The sequence below is a fragment of the Chlamydomonas reinhardtii genome, chromosome 10 (assembly GCF_000002595.2).
Source record: "Chlamydomonas reinhardtii strain CC-503 cw92 mt+ chromosome 10, whole genome shotgun sequence".
Classification (NCBI taxonomy): domain Eukaryota; kingdom Viridiplantae; phylum Chlorophyta; class Chlorophyceae; order Chlamydomonadales; family Chlamydomonadaceae; genus Chlamydomonas; species Chlamydomonas reinhardtii.
The window spans coordinates 4856256-4870590 of record NC_057013.1 but is presented as its reverse complement, the minus strand read 5'-3'; the positions used below and the strand labels follow the sequence as shown (position 1 = coordinate 4870590).

The 14335-nt window shown below is 70.7% G+C and overlaps 1 protein-coding gene across 1 annotated transcript; it reads right to left on the bottom strand.

Moving 5' to 3' along the window:
• Window positions 1–1089: 1089 nt before the first annotated feature.
• On the bottom strand, window positions 1090–13803 carry CHLRE_10g454350v5 (uncharacterized protein). The gene is made up of 7 exons (XM_043067027.1): window positions 13496–13803; window positions 13361–13413; window positions 13117–13216; window positions 12566–12881; window positions 11015–12330; window positions 7027–10837; window positions 1090–6692 (listed from the first exon to the last, which is right to left on the bottom strand). The coding sequence occupies exons 1-7, from the start codon at window positions 13540–13542 to the stop codon at window positions 2142–2144; spliced, it is 10194 nt and encodes a 3397-aa protein (XP_042920424.1). The 5' UTR covers window positions 13543–13803; the 3' UTR covers window positions 1090–2141.
• Between the last annotated feature and the right edge of the window lie 532 nt (window positions 13804–14335).

Genomic DNA, 14335 nt, shown 5'->3' with positions numbered 1-14335 from the left:
GCAATGCGGAATGCAGCGATGCACCTAGGGCCGGTGCTTGCCCATGGACATTGGGAGTGGGGGTTTGGAGCACGGTCAGCAGCAGCGCAACAGCACCGGACTGCACGCCTTGGCACGGCCTGCACCTGACGATTGGCGGGGATGGACGGGGCCGCACGATAGGGCCGTCAGCCTGTCAGGTGTCGTGGAGCGATACCGGTACCTCTGGCACGCAGGCGCCTGGATGGCCCGGAGAAGCCAGAATGCAGATGATACAGCTTGAACGAGCTTGAGAAGTACCTTGAGGGAGTGCAACCGAGCGCGGGGCTGCTGAGTGTGCACGCCTCGGCTCCGGCGGTGTGCCAGCCGCACCATCTTGCCTTAACGTTGCAATTAATTGTTGGGGTCTGGGAGTGCGCTGCACACGTACGGGATTACGCCAACCTGCCCCTTACCCATGTCTCCATCGCACGCCAGGATTGGCGTGAGCTAGCGTCCGTGCGTGCATCAGGGGCAAGGGCACATGCCTAGCACACACAGCCGGACGCACCACGTGCCGCTTCTGCCTGGGTGCCGATCCCTCGGTGCGCACGCGCAACACACACGCCCGCAGCCTTCTGTCGGCACACCACCATGTATAACCCTGCCCTGCCCCAAGCTGACATCAGTGCCATACACAGCGCACACACATAAGAAAGCCATACTGTACCGGGGCTTTTCCTAGGAAGCAACTGAAATCCTTCCTTGCCTCTTCTGTGCGTGGGATGTTTGACCCCGCCGTAGAGTTTGCCATAGACCTCACCGATTGCGAACCCCAAGCAAAGACGCAATCCTTGATTACGGAAAAATAAGCGCTCTTGCGCAATTACTGCGTCTCTGGCACACCACCTGTAGTAGAACTGCCGGCAGAAGACACCTCTAGATGCCCCAGGGCCCCGTGTTCCGTACTTGCGAAGGTAGACATACGGGCCCTTGATACTCTTGTTGGTGCAGCTACAGGCTGCGAATGTGATGCGCGGAAAGGGGCGCCGTGTCACGGACGGCGTGCATATGTGCTGTGCGCCGGACGCCGTCGTCGCACGGCACGCTGTGTACGCAGGCGTTATGGTGTGCAGAACTCGATTACAATTTTGACCCGAACAGCATGCGAGAGGATCAGGCCGCGCGTAATCGAACTTCATACCGGTCGTGATTTCCACTTGCGCAATTACTGCGTCTCTGGCACACCGCCTGTGGTAGGACTGCCGGCAAAAGTCACCTCTAGATGCCCCAGGGCGTGTTCCGTACTTGTGCGGCGTAGAACGACCGTTCCGCCCACACCACCAGCCGCCAACCCCACTGCTCCACGCCTAGCCCTGGCGCTCCATCTTGCGTACAGTTCGCTTTCCTTGCTGGTTTGCTACTAGCGGGCAATCGCATTAACGCCGCAAACGTGATCCGTGCTGATCGGGGACACACGGGTCCAAGCGCACAACACCTTGCGCGATCCAAACACGCTGAGGCTCGGCTGAGCAACGCGGCTTGTTGGAGCACTCACATGGCCCTTGCACAGCACCTTAAACACACACGGGCCCCAGGCTTCATTCGTTCACGCGCATAGACATATGCGCCTCATTTGGACCCATATCATCGTTAACATCACCCTGCACCTGCCTCCAGTCCGGGCCCCTCGTGTGCCTCGGCCTTCTGTGGGCAGCCCCTCACAGGCGCAACGGAAAGCGCGGACCGGCGCGTTTCTGTCTCTGTGCGTGAGAGCGGGTTCCAAAACCTGTGCGCGAGTGCCGGTCGCCCCCGGGTCTCTCAGCAGCTCCTCAGCCCAACCATGAGTAAGCAACGCGCCACCCCACCCGCGCAGGCAGGCCTGCACAAACACACGGCTACACACGTGGCACAGGCACGCAGCTACCCACACGTTCCCGCATAGTCAGAACCCTCGGCACATGCAGTGGTTAAACCATTCTCCAGCCTTGCTCTCATAGGTAAGTCAAGTGTCAGGGACGGAGCCACAAAACGCAAGCATCTCGCCACCCTCGTCACGTGTACACGCCATTCCTTCCATACTCTATCTGCTGCACTGTCTCAGGCAGCGCTCCCCTTCTCGCACACGTCACGCTTCACCACCGCCCTGCCTTAGGCGGCCCATGTCCACCCAGGCCCGCCTCTCAGCTCCGCGCCGCCCCCTTGCTGCTGCTGCTGCCGCCGCCGCCGCCACGCATGCCGCCCTTGAGCTTTTTCTTCAGGCTGCGCATCACGCCTTTCACCGGCGAGATCCTCGCCGTGTCGTCAAGCCGGTGCAGGAGCTGCGAGGAGCCGCCGGCCCCTCCACCTCCACCTCCACCTCCACCTCCACCTCCACCTCCACCTCCACCTCCACCGCCTCCAATCACATGGAGGCCGCTGCCGGGCCCTGCAGCTGAGCCGACGTGGGCGTCGCGGGCGGCGCTACTCAACGACGTACTGGGATGCGAGGCAGCGCCGGGCGAGCCGCCACCGCCGCCGCTGCCACCGCTGCCTGCAACAACCACCGCCGGCGCCGCCCCCGCGCGTGGCACGTGCAGCGGTTCTACAGAGCCGCTGATTCCGGCGCCGCCGCCAGTTGTAGTCGTACGTCGCAGCAGCGATCCCAGCCACTTGCCGGCGCGGCCGTTGCCGCCAGTGTGCCGCTGCTGCTGCTGCTGCTGGGAGGCGGCGGCAACGGCAGGTTGCAGCGGCAGCGGCGACGGCGCCGCGCCCACCGCCGCAGCTGCTGCTGCCTCGCCGGCAAGCTCCTGGTGGGTGGACAGCGCCCGACTGCTGCTGCTAGCGTGTGCAACCAAGCCCGCTTGCTCGTGGGCAGACGAGGCCGCCGCTGCCGAGCCTGAGCCCGTTCCCGATGACTGTGTCACCACTGGCGGCACCACCGGCAGGGCTGGGTGGCCTGAGCCGCCGCCGCCGCCGCCGCCAGTAGTGTTGAAGTGCTGACTCAGCATGAGGCTTGCCAGCTTGGCGGCACTGAAGCTGTCGAGCGCCTGATGATGCGGCTGTGACTGCACCCCGCCGCCTCCGCCTCCAATGCCGCCTGCTCCCGTCGAAGACATGAGGATCTGCGCAGCCGAAGACCCGGGGGTCGTCCCGCCGCCGCCGCCGCCACCACCGTTGCTGCCCTGCGCGGCAGCGGAGGCGGCGGCGCCTGCCGTCGCCGCGGCTACCGTGCTTGCCAGCAGCTCAGGAATAGTGGGCCGGTACGCCCCTGTCTCCCCGGCGGCCATCCAACCCAGGCGGCCACTGTTGTTCGCGCCGTGGGCGCTGACGTCGGCCCCGCCGCCGCCGCCGCCGCCGGGGCCGAGGTTGGCGCCATTGCCGCCGCCGCCGCCGCCGCCGCCGCCAGCGCCGGCGCCGCCAGGCATGCTGCCGCCGCCGCCATTACCACGCAACCGTCCGATGGATCCAGAACCCGGCATGGCCGCAAGCGTCTGGGCCTCAATGAATCGATGGGTGGCGGTAAGCGGCAGCAGCGGATCCACACCGTCCATGACGCCAGTGCTGCCGCTAGGCGAGAGCAGCAAGCCGCCGGCGCCGCCGGCGCCAGCGGCGGCCCCGGCGCGGCCGCTGCGGCCGACGCCGCGCCCCGCGGCGGCGGCAGCGTCGCGCTGCGCGCGCTGCGCGGCGGAGCCGGCAACGTTACCGCTGAGGTTGCCCACGGCGTGACTACCGCCGGTTAGGTTGTTAGCGGTTATGTTGACGGCGCCGGAGGCGTTGCTGGCGGGCGCAGCGGCGCCGCCGCCCAGCATCGCCCCTAGCGTTACGTCCGCAAAGGAAACGAGGGAGTGGTTCGAGCTGCTCCTGGCGCTGGTGCCGCTGCCGAGGTTGGCGCGGCCGATGCCGCCAAGGACGATGCCAACGCTGGCGGTCGGCAGGCCGCCATCGACCCCGCCCGCGAAAGTTGCCCCGCTGCCGATGCTGCCGGCGCCGCCGGTGCCGGTGCCGCCGGTGCCGGTGCCGCCGGCAGCGGCGCCGCTGCCGGCGGTGCCGGCGCTGCCAATGCTGCCGCCGTGGCCGTGGCGGCCGAAGCGGTCGGAAATGATCACGCCGCTGGCAGCGACAACGGTGGCGGCGCCGCCGCCAGCGGCGGAAGTGGAGATGGTGCCGGTACTGGTAGGGGCTGAAAGCAGATGAGCAAGCGGGCCGGAGGAGGAGGCGACGGTGTGGGAGGTGAGCATCCCTTGGAGCGTGACGTCCGACACGGGTGCGCTCTCCAGCCCCATCGCCCGCCCGCCGCCGCGGCTTGCTAGCCCGTACGAGGCTGCGACGGCGGTAGCGGCGGCGGCTGAATCGGAGGACGTCCAAGCGTCCGCCGACGCCAGTTGCACGCTGACAATGGCGGCTTGCGCGCCGCCGCCGCCGCCGCTGGCAGTGGTGGCGGAACCGCCGCTGCGGTTGGCGACGGCTGGCGTGCGCGTTGCCACCGTGATCGCCGCCGGCGCGGCAGCGGCAGCGGCTGCGGCTGCGGCTGCGGCTGTGGGCTGCTTGTAGTGGTGCGAGTGTCGAATGTTGCCCAGGCCACCGGTGCGGGTGAAGCCCGCACCAAACGCCCGGAGCTTGGCAGCGATGGCGCTGCCGAAACTGATGCTGCCGCCGCCGCCGCCGCTGCTGCTGCTGCCGCCGCCGCCGCCTGCCGCCGCCGGCCTAGGCCCCGGCGCCGGGCGGACGGGTGGAACCGCAGCATTGGCACTGCCGCCGATTTCTGGCAGGCGCGGCAGCGGCGTGAGAACGACGGCGGTCGGCGAGCCGCCGCCGCCAGCGCTGCCGCCGCCGCCGCCATCGGCCCCGGCAGCGCCGCTGTGCGGCATCGTGAAGCCCGCCGCCGCCAGCGCCGCCGACGCCGCCGCAGTACGCGGACCGTACACGTGCCCACCGCTGCCGAAGTACTGCATTCCGTCCTCGGCACTCCACCGCTCGCCCTCCGTGCCGCCGTCGGGGCCGCTCTGCACCGCCGCCGCCGTGGCGCCCGTAGCTACTGCGCCGCGCCGCCTGCCGGTGGGGTCCAATCGCGCAGCGACGCCGGACGGCTCGCCCGTCGCTACCGTGAGTGGCAGGCTGGCTGTAGCAGTCGTCTCGCTACTGCCGACGCTCGTCCGGGTCTGCGCCTGGATGTAACGCTCCAGAGCGCGGTTGCTACTGCTGCCGCCGCTCCGGCCGGTGGCGCTCGACCCGTCGGCGGCGGCACCGGCGGCGGCGGCGCCGCCGTTACGGTCGGCGCCGCTGCTGGCATCGGCATCGACGTCGTGGGATGGGTCCCCGCCGGAGCCGCCAGTTCCGGTTCCGGTTCCAGTTCCGGTCAAGGTTTCGTCCTCGCCGATCCGGATCAAGCCGTTGTCGTGCAGGTGTCGCGCGAGATCCAGAGATCCACGGTTGTACCGTGTCCCAGTGACACCAACAACAGCGGCGGCGGCGGCGGCAGGAGCTCCGGCGGCGGCGCCGCCGCCGCCGCCGGCGGCGCCGCCGCCGCTGGTGTTGGTCTCAGCGGTGGCGTAGCTGGCGCCGCTGCTGAGGCCGAGGCCGCTGCCGCCGGCGGCGGAGACGTAGCTGCCGTGGCGGCCGACGCTGCCGCTGGTGCCGAGGCCGCTGGTGGCGGTGACGCCCGTCACGCCGCTGCGCTGCGTGTTTGCGCCGTATGCTGACGTGGCGGCGCTCAGGCCCGAGTGGCTCGAGAACATCCCGCCACTGGTCATGAGGCCGCCGCTCGCGGCTGCGCCGCCGGCGGTGCCGCCGCCGCCGGCGGGGGCTGCGCCCCCGCCGCCCAGCGCGGGCGGGTAGAAGGGCGTGCCGACGCTGGCGGAGGCGCCGGTGGGCGTGGCGGCGCCGCCGGCGACGTTGAGGGACCCCATCAGTTGCGCCGTCGTCGCCGAGGCTGCTACAGCCGAGCTCGGCGCCGTCTGGTGGTGGTGGTGGTGGTGCTGCTGCTGCTGCTGCTGCTGCTGCTGCTGCACCGCCGGCGACGGCGGCTGCGCCTGGCCGGGCGCGGTGGGCCCCGACCCCAAGTGGCTGTAGCTGCTTGTGAGCAGCCGCCAGTTGGCATCGGAGGCGGCGCTCTGGGAATACAGCAACATCTGTTGCATCTGCATCTGTTGCTGCTGCTGCATCTGTTGTTGATACTGCAGTTGTTGCTGCTGCGCAAGCTGCGACAGCCGATCCTGCGAGGACGAAGCCACGCGCGGGCTAGCTGCCGCTGCCGCACCGCCGGCAGTGGCAGTAGCCAGAGCAGCAGCAATCACAGCAGGAGGCCTCCGTGCAGCGGCGGTAGCAGCAGCCGCAGCTGCAACGACGGCAACTGCAGTAGGCGGCAGCCCGCCGGCAGAGCTGCCCGGCGCAGCCGCCACCGCCGCCGCGAGGGCTGTGTCCGCGTCGGCTCGGTTGAAGGGGCTGACGAGGCCGCCGGTGGGCGTGCGGACACTGAACCAGGAGTGCAGATGCGGCGTTGCCATGCCGCCGCCGCCGCCGCTGGCAAGGCTGTGGCGGCTGGATTTAGCCGAGCGGTGAGTGGAGGCGCCTGTGATGCTGCTGCCAGTGCGGACGCCTGCGGCGCCGGTGGCAACCGCCGCCAGGTGCGACGGCGCGGCGTAGGCGTTCGGGCTGGCGGCAGCGGCGGCGGCGTTGACGATGGCGCCGGGCGGCAGCTTGGGCAGCCCGGCGCTCGATGTACTGGCGGCAGCCAGTGTCTCCGACTGATACACCTGTGCGGCGTGGTGGTGGTGGTGGTGGTGGTGGTGGCGGCGGCGGAGCATGTCAGGCCATGCGGCGTGGCAGACAGGTGCCAGCAGCACATGCTTGTTAGGGAATGTGCCCAGTCACCCAGACACACACACACACACACACACGCACACGCACACGCGCACGCACACGCACACTCGCTCGCCGCATTGCGGGGTACGCCGGTCGGCTGGTGGCAATGCGTGCTGCGCTGGCGTTACCGCACGGCACGGAGCCCGCAGCTGAGAAAGCCCACGACGACCTGGGGCGGGGCGCGCCTGCCTCCCACTCCCGCCTTCCCCCTTCCCTCCCTCTCACCTGTCTCCCGTCAGACAGCACAATCACCTGCCGCGCGCCGCCGCTGGCCTTGCTGCCCTCGCGCACAAGGCCCGAAGACAGGCCCAGAGAACGACGGTCAGACACACCAGGGCCCCGCATGCCCGCACCGCCTCCGCCGCCGCCGCCATCAGCCGCATGGGCCTGCTCCACTCCCGTCGGCGGCTCCTCAGCCTCCGTGCTCGCGCTAGGGTTGCTGGTCAAGCCGGTGGCGAGGCTGCGTGCGTTGACGACGGAGCGGCGGCGAGCAGCGGCGCCGCCGCCGGCGGCGTCGTTGTAGCTGGGAGGGGTCGTGCCGCCGCCGCCGGCACTGCTGGGCGCAATGGCGGCGGCGATCGAGGCCATGTGGTGCTGCTGTTGCTGCAGCTGCAGCTTCTGAGCCAGAGCCATGCCGCCCGTGCCGCTGCTGGCCGTGCCGGTGGCGACGCTGGCTCCCGAAATGACGGTGCCGGCCGGCAGGTTCGGGATTGTCCAGCTCGCCTCCGACAGACCGGACGAGTTGCGCCGGTAGCTGAGCTGCTGCGCCTCCTGCTGCTGCGCCTGATACGCGGCCGCCGCCGCCATGTGTTGTTGCTGCTGCTGTTGCTGCTGCTGTTGCTGCTGCTGCTGCTGTTGCTGCTGCTGGTGCGCGGCCCGCGCGGCTGCGTTGCCGGGGTTAAGCAGGAACGGCGACGAGGCGGAGGAAAGCAAGCGGTCATATATGTCTGCATCCAAGATGGTTGAGGAAAGCACCGATGCGTCCGGCATCGCCGCCGGCAGCGGCCCAGTCCCGCCGGCGCCGCCAGCCATGGCGGCTGCAGCGGCGGATGCCGCATCGCCGCCGCTGGTCTGTGTCCACAGGCCTGCCACAGAGCCGCCGCCGCCGCCGGCGCCGCCAGTGTCGAACAGTCCCTGGCCTGTGGCGGACGCCGCTAGGCTGTACTGCCGCGAAGCGGCGGGCGGCGGCGGCGGCGGCGGGCCGGCGGCGGCGGCGCCGTACGCCGTACGCGCACGTGGCCCTGAGCCCGACGCCAGATTCGCGGAGCGCTGCGTTATGCTGTACAGCTTCGCCAGCGCCGCGGCGGAGGCAGCGGCGGCGTCGCCGGCAGGGCCACCTATCCAGCCCCGCGCCGCCGCCGCGCCCGCTGCCGCCGGCATTGGGTTGTTGCCGGCATGGTAGCTGGCGGCGGCAGACACAGCGCCCTGGGCGTACGAGGCAGGAGTGTCCGGGGTGCTCTGCGCCGCTGGGCGAAGGTCGTTGGGCGGCGTCCACACGGAATGCCCGCTTGTTGCGTTTCCGGCTGCCGCCGCCGATCCCGCCGCCGCCGCCGCCGCCGCCGCCGCCGCTGGCGATGTCGGCGATAGAACCGTTGGCAGCCGCTTGCTATCGCCCTGCTGCCGGGCGTTGCCGCCGCCGCCGCCGCCGCCGGGCGCGTGTGCCGCCGGCGCCGTCAGCTGCGCCACGGTGCTCATTGGCCGTTCCGACGACGCGCGCCGCATCGCGCTGCCAGGGCCCGGCGGCGCCGTCGCAACACCGTCCAACAGCCGCGGGCCGGCGCCGCCACCCCCTGGATCGCTGCCGGCGGCGCCGCCGGCAATGCCGGCGGCGGCGGCGCTACCGCCCCCAGCATTCACCGGCGCCGCCGTCAGCAGCATACCCGCGGCCTGGCGGCCGGCGGCCGCCGCCCGGGCACGCGCGGCAGTGGAGGCGCCGGCGGCGTACGACTCGCTCTCGGGCGTATTCCCTAGATCCAACGACGGCCGCTCAGACTGCGAGCGCCGCGACTGGATGCCTGCAGGCAAGCCACCCGTCGACGGGCTCGGCCCGGCGCCGCCGGTCGCCACTGCCGCCGCCACCGCCGCTGCCGCCGTCGCCGCCGCCGCCGCCACATCGTCTGCCAGCTCCATGTCTAGCGACGCGCGGCCCTTTGGCGGCGGCTGGATCACGCGCGACCGCTGCCGCGGTGCGGCGCCGGATGCTGATGCTGACGCGGATCCCGACGCCGCCGTCGCCGCCGACGCGCCGCGGCTGCTAGCCGACGCCCGCTGCTGCGGCGGCGGCTCGTCCAATTCATCCTCCACCTCCTCGCTGTGGTGCGGCAGCGGCGGCCCCGACGCCGGCCGCGAGTAGCGCCGGCCGTCGTGCGTGACGAAGACAGCTCCGCGCAGGCCCGCGTGCTGCATTTGCATCTGGTTCTGCAACTGGTGCTGCATCTTTTGCGGCTGTTGCTGTTGGCTCGCGGCCGCCGCCGCCGTCGCCATCGCCGTCCCAGCCGCCGTCAGCGCGCCAGGCCGCGACCCCGGCGCCGAACCCGACGCCGACGCGGACGGCGAGCTGAGCCGCGTGGCCGCTGGCGAGCTGCGGGCCAGCCGGTGAGAGAGAGACTCCTGAGCCGACGGCGCTGCCGGTGGCGGCGGCGGCTGCGACGGCTGCATCTGCTCCACGAGCGTAGATGCCACCTCTGCAGCCGCCGCCGAGGAGGCGGCGGTAGCCGCATCCGCGGACGCAGGTCCGCCGCCGGAAGCAGCGCCGCCGCCGCTCACGTGCGGCTGGTCTGGGTGCGGCTGCACCAGCAGCGCCGCCGCCGCTGCCGCTGCCGCCGACGGCTGTAGCAGCCGCTGTCGCGAGGATGCGTGGCTCTCCAGGCTGCTGTAGCTGCTCGCCAGCGCCTGCGCCAACACCATGGGTGGCAGCCGCCGCACGCCGCTGACGGAGGCGTCCGGACCAAACAGCGCCGCCAGGCTCCCGCTGTCGAGCACCACTGGCGGCGCCGGTGGCGGCGCCGCCGCCGCTCCGGCGCGCGGCGCCGTTCCGGGCAGCGAGGTGGCTGACGCGGCCAGCTGCCGCAGCGGCGGCGTGGGCATGCCTAGGTACTTGCTGAGCAGGGTGGAGTCGGGAGCTGACGCGAAGCTGGGCACCTCGAAGGAGGTGGGGCGCGAGGCGTGCGCGGCGTGCCGCGCGGACGGCGCGCGGCCCGCCGTGGAGGCGGCGGCGGCGGGGGCCAGAGTGCTGCCGGGCGCCGCCGCCGCGCCGACGACAGAGGGCGCCGCGGAGCCGGCGGAGGTGCCGGTGTTCAGCGCCGGCGGCGTGACGCTGTCGACGTCCGAGATGAGCGCAGCCGCCCTACCCGCGACGCCGACCGGCGTCGCCATTCCTGTAGGCTGCGCCGCCGCCGCCGCCGCCGCCGCCGCGCCGCCGCCCAGCTCACCCCGCATGTGCAGCTCATGGAGCTGTAGCTGCAGCGGCGTCAGCCGCGCGCCGGCGCTGTAGCTCGACGCCGCGGCAGCGGCGGCGGCGGCGGCCGCCGCCGCCGCCGCGCGCCCGGCTTCCACCTCCGCCACCTGGCGGCGCCGCCAGGCGCGCCGCCGGGCCGAGGCGGCGGCGCCCGCCAGGGCCCGCCACAGCGCCACCGCCACCAGCCACACGCAGCTGTACACAGCCGCCAGAGCCGCCGTCGGCAGCTGCGGCTCCAGGTGCCGGTGAAGAGCCGCCGACAGCGCGACAGCGGCGGCGGACTGGAGGCCGAAGGCCCGCCTCGACAGCGAGCTCGCCAGCAGGTTTGCCAGCAGCGCCGCCGCCAGGCCCACCGCCGCCTCGCCTTGTGGTCCCGGGTGCACGCCGCTTCTTAGTTGTGGGGCTGACGCCGCAGCAGCGGCAGCACCGGAAGGGTAGTGCTGAGACGGGTGAAAGGAAGAGGAGGCGGAGAAGGCAGGCGATGCCTGGCCGGACGGCGCCAGGAGCACCAGCACGGCGGCGCGAGCGAATGCTGCCAGCCAGGCCGCGGCGCTGTTGATGAGCTGGACGTGCGAGGGCCTGCGAAAGTCGAGACGAAACGGGTTCCAAACAGGTTGCTGACAAGGTCATGACAGGACATAACAAAACACGGCGAAGGCGTAGGCAGGGTCAACTTAGGTCCGATGCGACAGGGTGGCGTTCCGCGTGAAGGCTCGCGCGCGCGTGCGGTGCCCCCTCGCCAACACACACACGCACCTCTCGGCCCCCGACGGCCACAGCAGCCACAGCGTGTTGAGGGCGAGTGCGGACACGCCCCACGACGTCAGCAGCAGCGCACCCAGGCACCGCAGCAGCGGCAGCAGCGCACCCACCACCGAGCCCACAGGCCCCACGCCGGCCGCACCACCGCCGGCGGGCGCCAGGCCCCCCAGCCCAGCCCCAGCCCTGTGCCCAGCCGCTACTGCCGCCGCCTCGCCTGGGCCACCGCCAGCAGCAGTAGCAGCTGCACCGCCTGCGGCGCCGCCTGTGGCGCCGCCTGCGGCGCCGCCAGCGCCGCCTCCTGCGGCGGCGGCAGCAGTAGCCGCCATCGCGGCTGTAGCCGCCGTCAGCAGCGGCGAGCCGCAGGAGTTGGCGTTGAGTAGCGCATGCAGCATCAGGACGGCGTCCGCCCCGCGGGACAGCACCACTTGCCACCGCTCCGCCCAGCCCGCCGCCAGCCGCCAGCTGCCGTCGCCCTCCGCCAGCGCCGCATCCGTCAGCAGCAGCCGCTGCTGGTGCTGCAGCATAACCGCCAGCGGCCGCGCGTCAGCCACCGCCGCCCCGCCGGCGGCGGCGGCGGCAGCCGCCGCGGCCGCCACGGCGGCCTCCAGCGCCGCCGCCGCGGCGCCCACGTCCGCGGACTGCGCGAGCAGCCGCCGCTGCGCGCTGCGGGCGCGGCGGCGCCGCCAGGCCGCCAGTAGCGGCGCCGCCGCCGCCACCGTGCCGTACAGCGCCGCGAGCACCAGCATGCGCTGCAGCAGCAGCACACCCAACGCCGCCAGTTCTCGCCAGCGCTCGTTCTCGCCCTCCTCCAACAGCGCCGCCGCCGCCGCTGCCGCCGCCGCCATGCTGCCCTGGACGTCACTGGCGCCGCCACTGCCGCGGCTCCCCGCCAAAGCTGCCCGGGCAGCTCCGGGCCCGAGGGCGCAGCTGCCCAGCCGCCGCTCTGCGTCCGCCATGGCCGCAGGGCCCAACAGCAACCCCAGCACGGGGCTCACGCCTCTCCGCAGCAGCCCCGCCAACAGACCGTCTAAACTCGCGTGCTCCGCCGCCGCCGCCGCCGCCGCGCCCGAGCCCGCAGCGCCTGCCCCTGACAACGCCCCTGCCGGCAACACAGTTGCCGGCATCGCCGCCACCGCCAGCGGGCGGAGCGGCTGTAGTGCCGCTGCCGCCGCCAGCGGCGGCGGCGCAGCCGCCGGCGCCGGCAGTAGCAGCAGCAGCTGCGCTGCACGGTGTGCGCAGCCGACGGCGACGCCCACCAGGGCCAGTGTGTAGTGCAGTGAGGCCTGGACGGCTGTGGCAGCAGGCGGGTCCTGCGGGACGGCAGTGCCACGCAGGGGCGGACGGGGTCAGTGTCGTGGCAGCTCCAAGCCCCAAGCACACGCGCTGGCGTGTTATGCTTCGGCGTCCCACGCGTGTACACATCAGCACGCACGGTGTCGATCCTCCCCCTTTGTTTGATTGACCTAACACAAACATAACAACTGACCACTACAGAACGCCCGGCCCAGCCCAGTACGGGTTCTGTCGCCGGGCAGCAGCACTGACCTGGTTGGCCAGGGTGAGCGCCGCTGACACCAGCGGCGGCAACAGCCAGCTTCCCCACAGCTCCCCCTGACCTCCGCCGCCGCCGCTGCTGCCGCCTCCGATGCCTCCTCCCCGTCCCGCCAGGCCGCCCGACCAGACGCTGGCGCCGCCGCCGCCGTGTCGGCCCATGTGCGGCGGTGCCTGCCACTCGTGAAGGTGGTGGTGGCTGTGATGGTGTTGATGGGTCTGGTGCGGGATTAGCGCCAGCAGCCCGGCAGTCAGGAGTTGCGCGACCAGGGGGGCAGCCGCGGCCACCCGCCGGGGGCCGGGGGCGAGCCTGTTCAGGACGGAGCCGTTACGGCCAGGGAGACGAAGGGGTGGGCGGCGCGAGAGGGCAATGCGGTGGTGCTGCGGATTGGCTGTGGAACACGACGGTGGTGCGGGGGTAGGGATGGATTGACGGGCATGCGGCGCGGCCGCGGCTGGCATGGGCACGTGGTGCCCGACCCCTGCTGAACAGTCACACACGTGGACACCAGCTGGACCCCTCCCCCATTGCCCTCGCAACCCACCGGCCCCCCAGCTCCGCCTGCGCCAGGCCTGCCACCATCCCAAACGCCACGAGTAGCGGCAGGATGCCCACGAGGACATAGTAGGCCGCGGCAGCCGCGCCTGCGAAAGCACCATCCAACGCGGGGTTGGTGTCGAGTGTCAGACCGACGGCCGACTACACGGTAGGTTGGCCAGTCAGACGGTGCTGAACCATCGCTATGTGGTGCTTTGACAACAGAGCAGTGCAGAAACTTAGGCACTTGCCGGTGGCGTCGTGGTGCTGTCCCGAGGAATTAGTAGTATTGGACAGGCTTGCCCTGCGAAGGACAGCCATATTCTTAGTTCAACACATTCCATGGCAGCGACTGAGAGCAATGCACAAGCCAGTCCGGGACTCACCACAGCGCTGCTGCAAGGCCTCCCCCGAGCGCTTCCTCGCGCAGCATCCTTCCGGCTCAAGCAGCCTCTTACAAAACTCATTCGCTCATTTACAGCAGGTCTGAGAGTGTTGCCAAAGTAGCGGGAGTCACTGTCAAAGTCGCTAGTAAGCGCAGGGTGCATAGACGATGCATTCGTGCTAAGGATGTAAGTCAAGAGAATATACATAAAGTCTTCAACGACTGCAAAAGGAGGAGTGGGAAATCACGACCGGTATGAAGTTCAATTACGCGCGGCCTGATCCTCTCGCGTGCTGTTCGGGTCAAAATTGTAATCGAGTTCTGCACACCATAACGCCTGCGTACACAGCGTGCCGTGCGACGACGGCGTCCGGCGCACAGCACATATGCACGCCGTCCGTGACACGGCGCCCCTTTCCGCGCATCACATTCGCAGCCTGTAGCTGCACCAACAAGAGTATCAAGGGCCCGTATGTCTACCTTCGCAAGTACGGAACACGGGGCCCTGGGGCATCTAGAGGTGTCTTCTGCCGGCAGTTCTACTACAGGTGGTGTGCCAGAGACGCAGTAATTGCGCAAGAGCGCTTATTTTTCCGTAATCAAGGATTGCGTCTTTGCTTGGGGTTCGCAATCGGTGAGGTCTATGGCAAACTCTACGGCGGGGTCAAACATCCCACGCACAGAAGAGGCAAGGAAGGATTTCAGTTGCTTCCTAGGAAAAGCCCCGGTACAGTATGGCTTTCTTATGTGTGTGCGCTGTATATGGCACTGATGTCAGCTTGGGGCAGGGCAGGGTTATACATGGTGGTGTGCCGACAGAAGGCTGCGGGCGTGTGTGTTG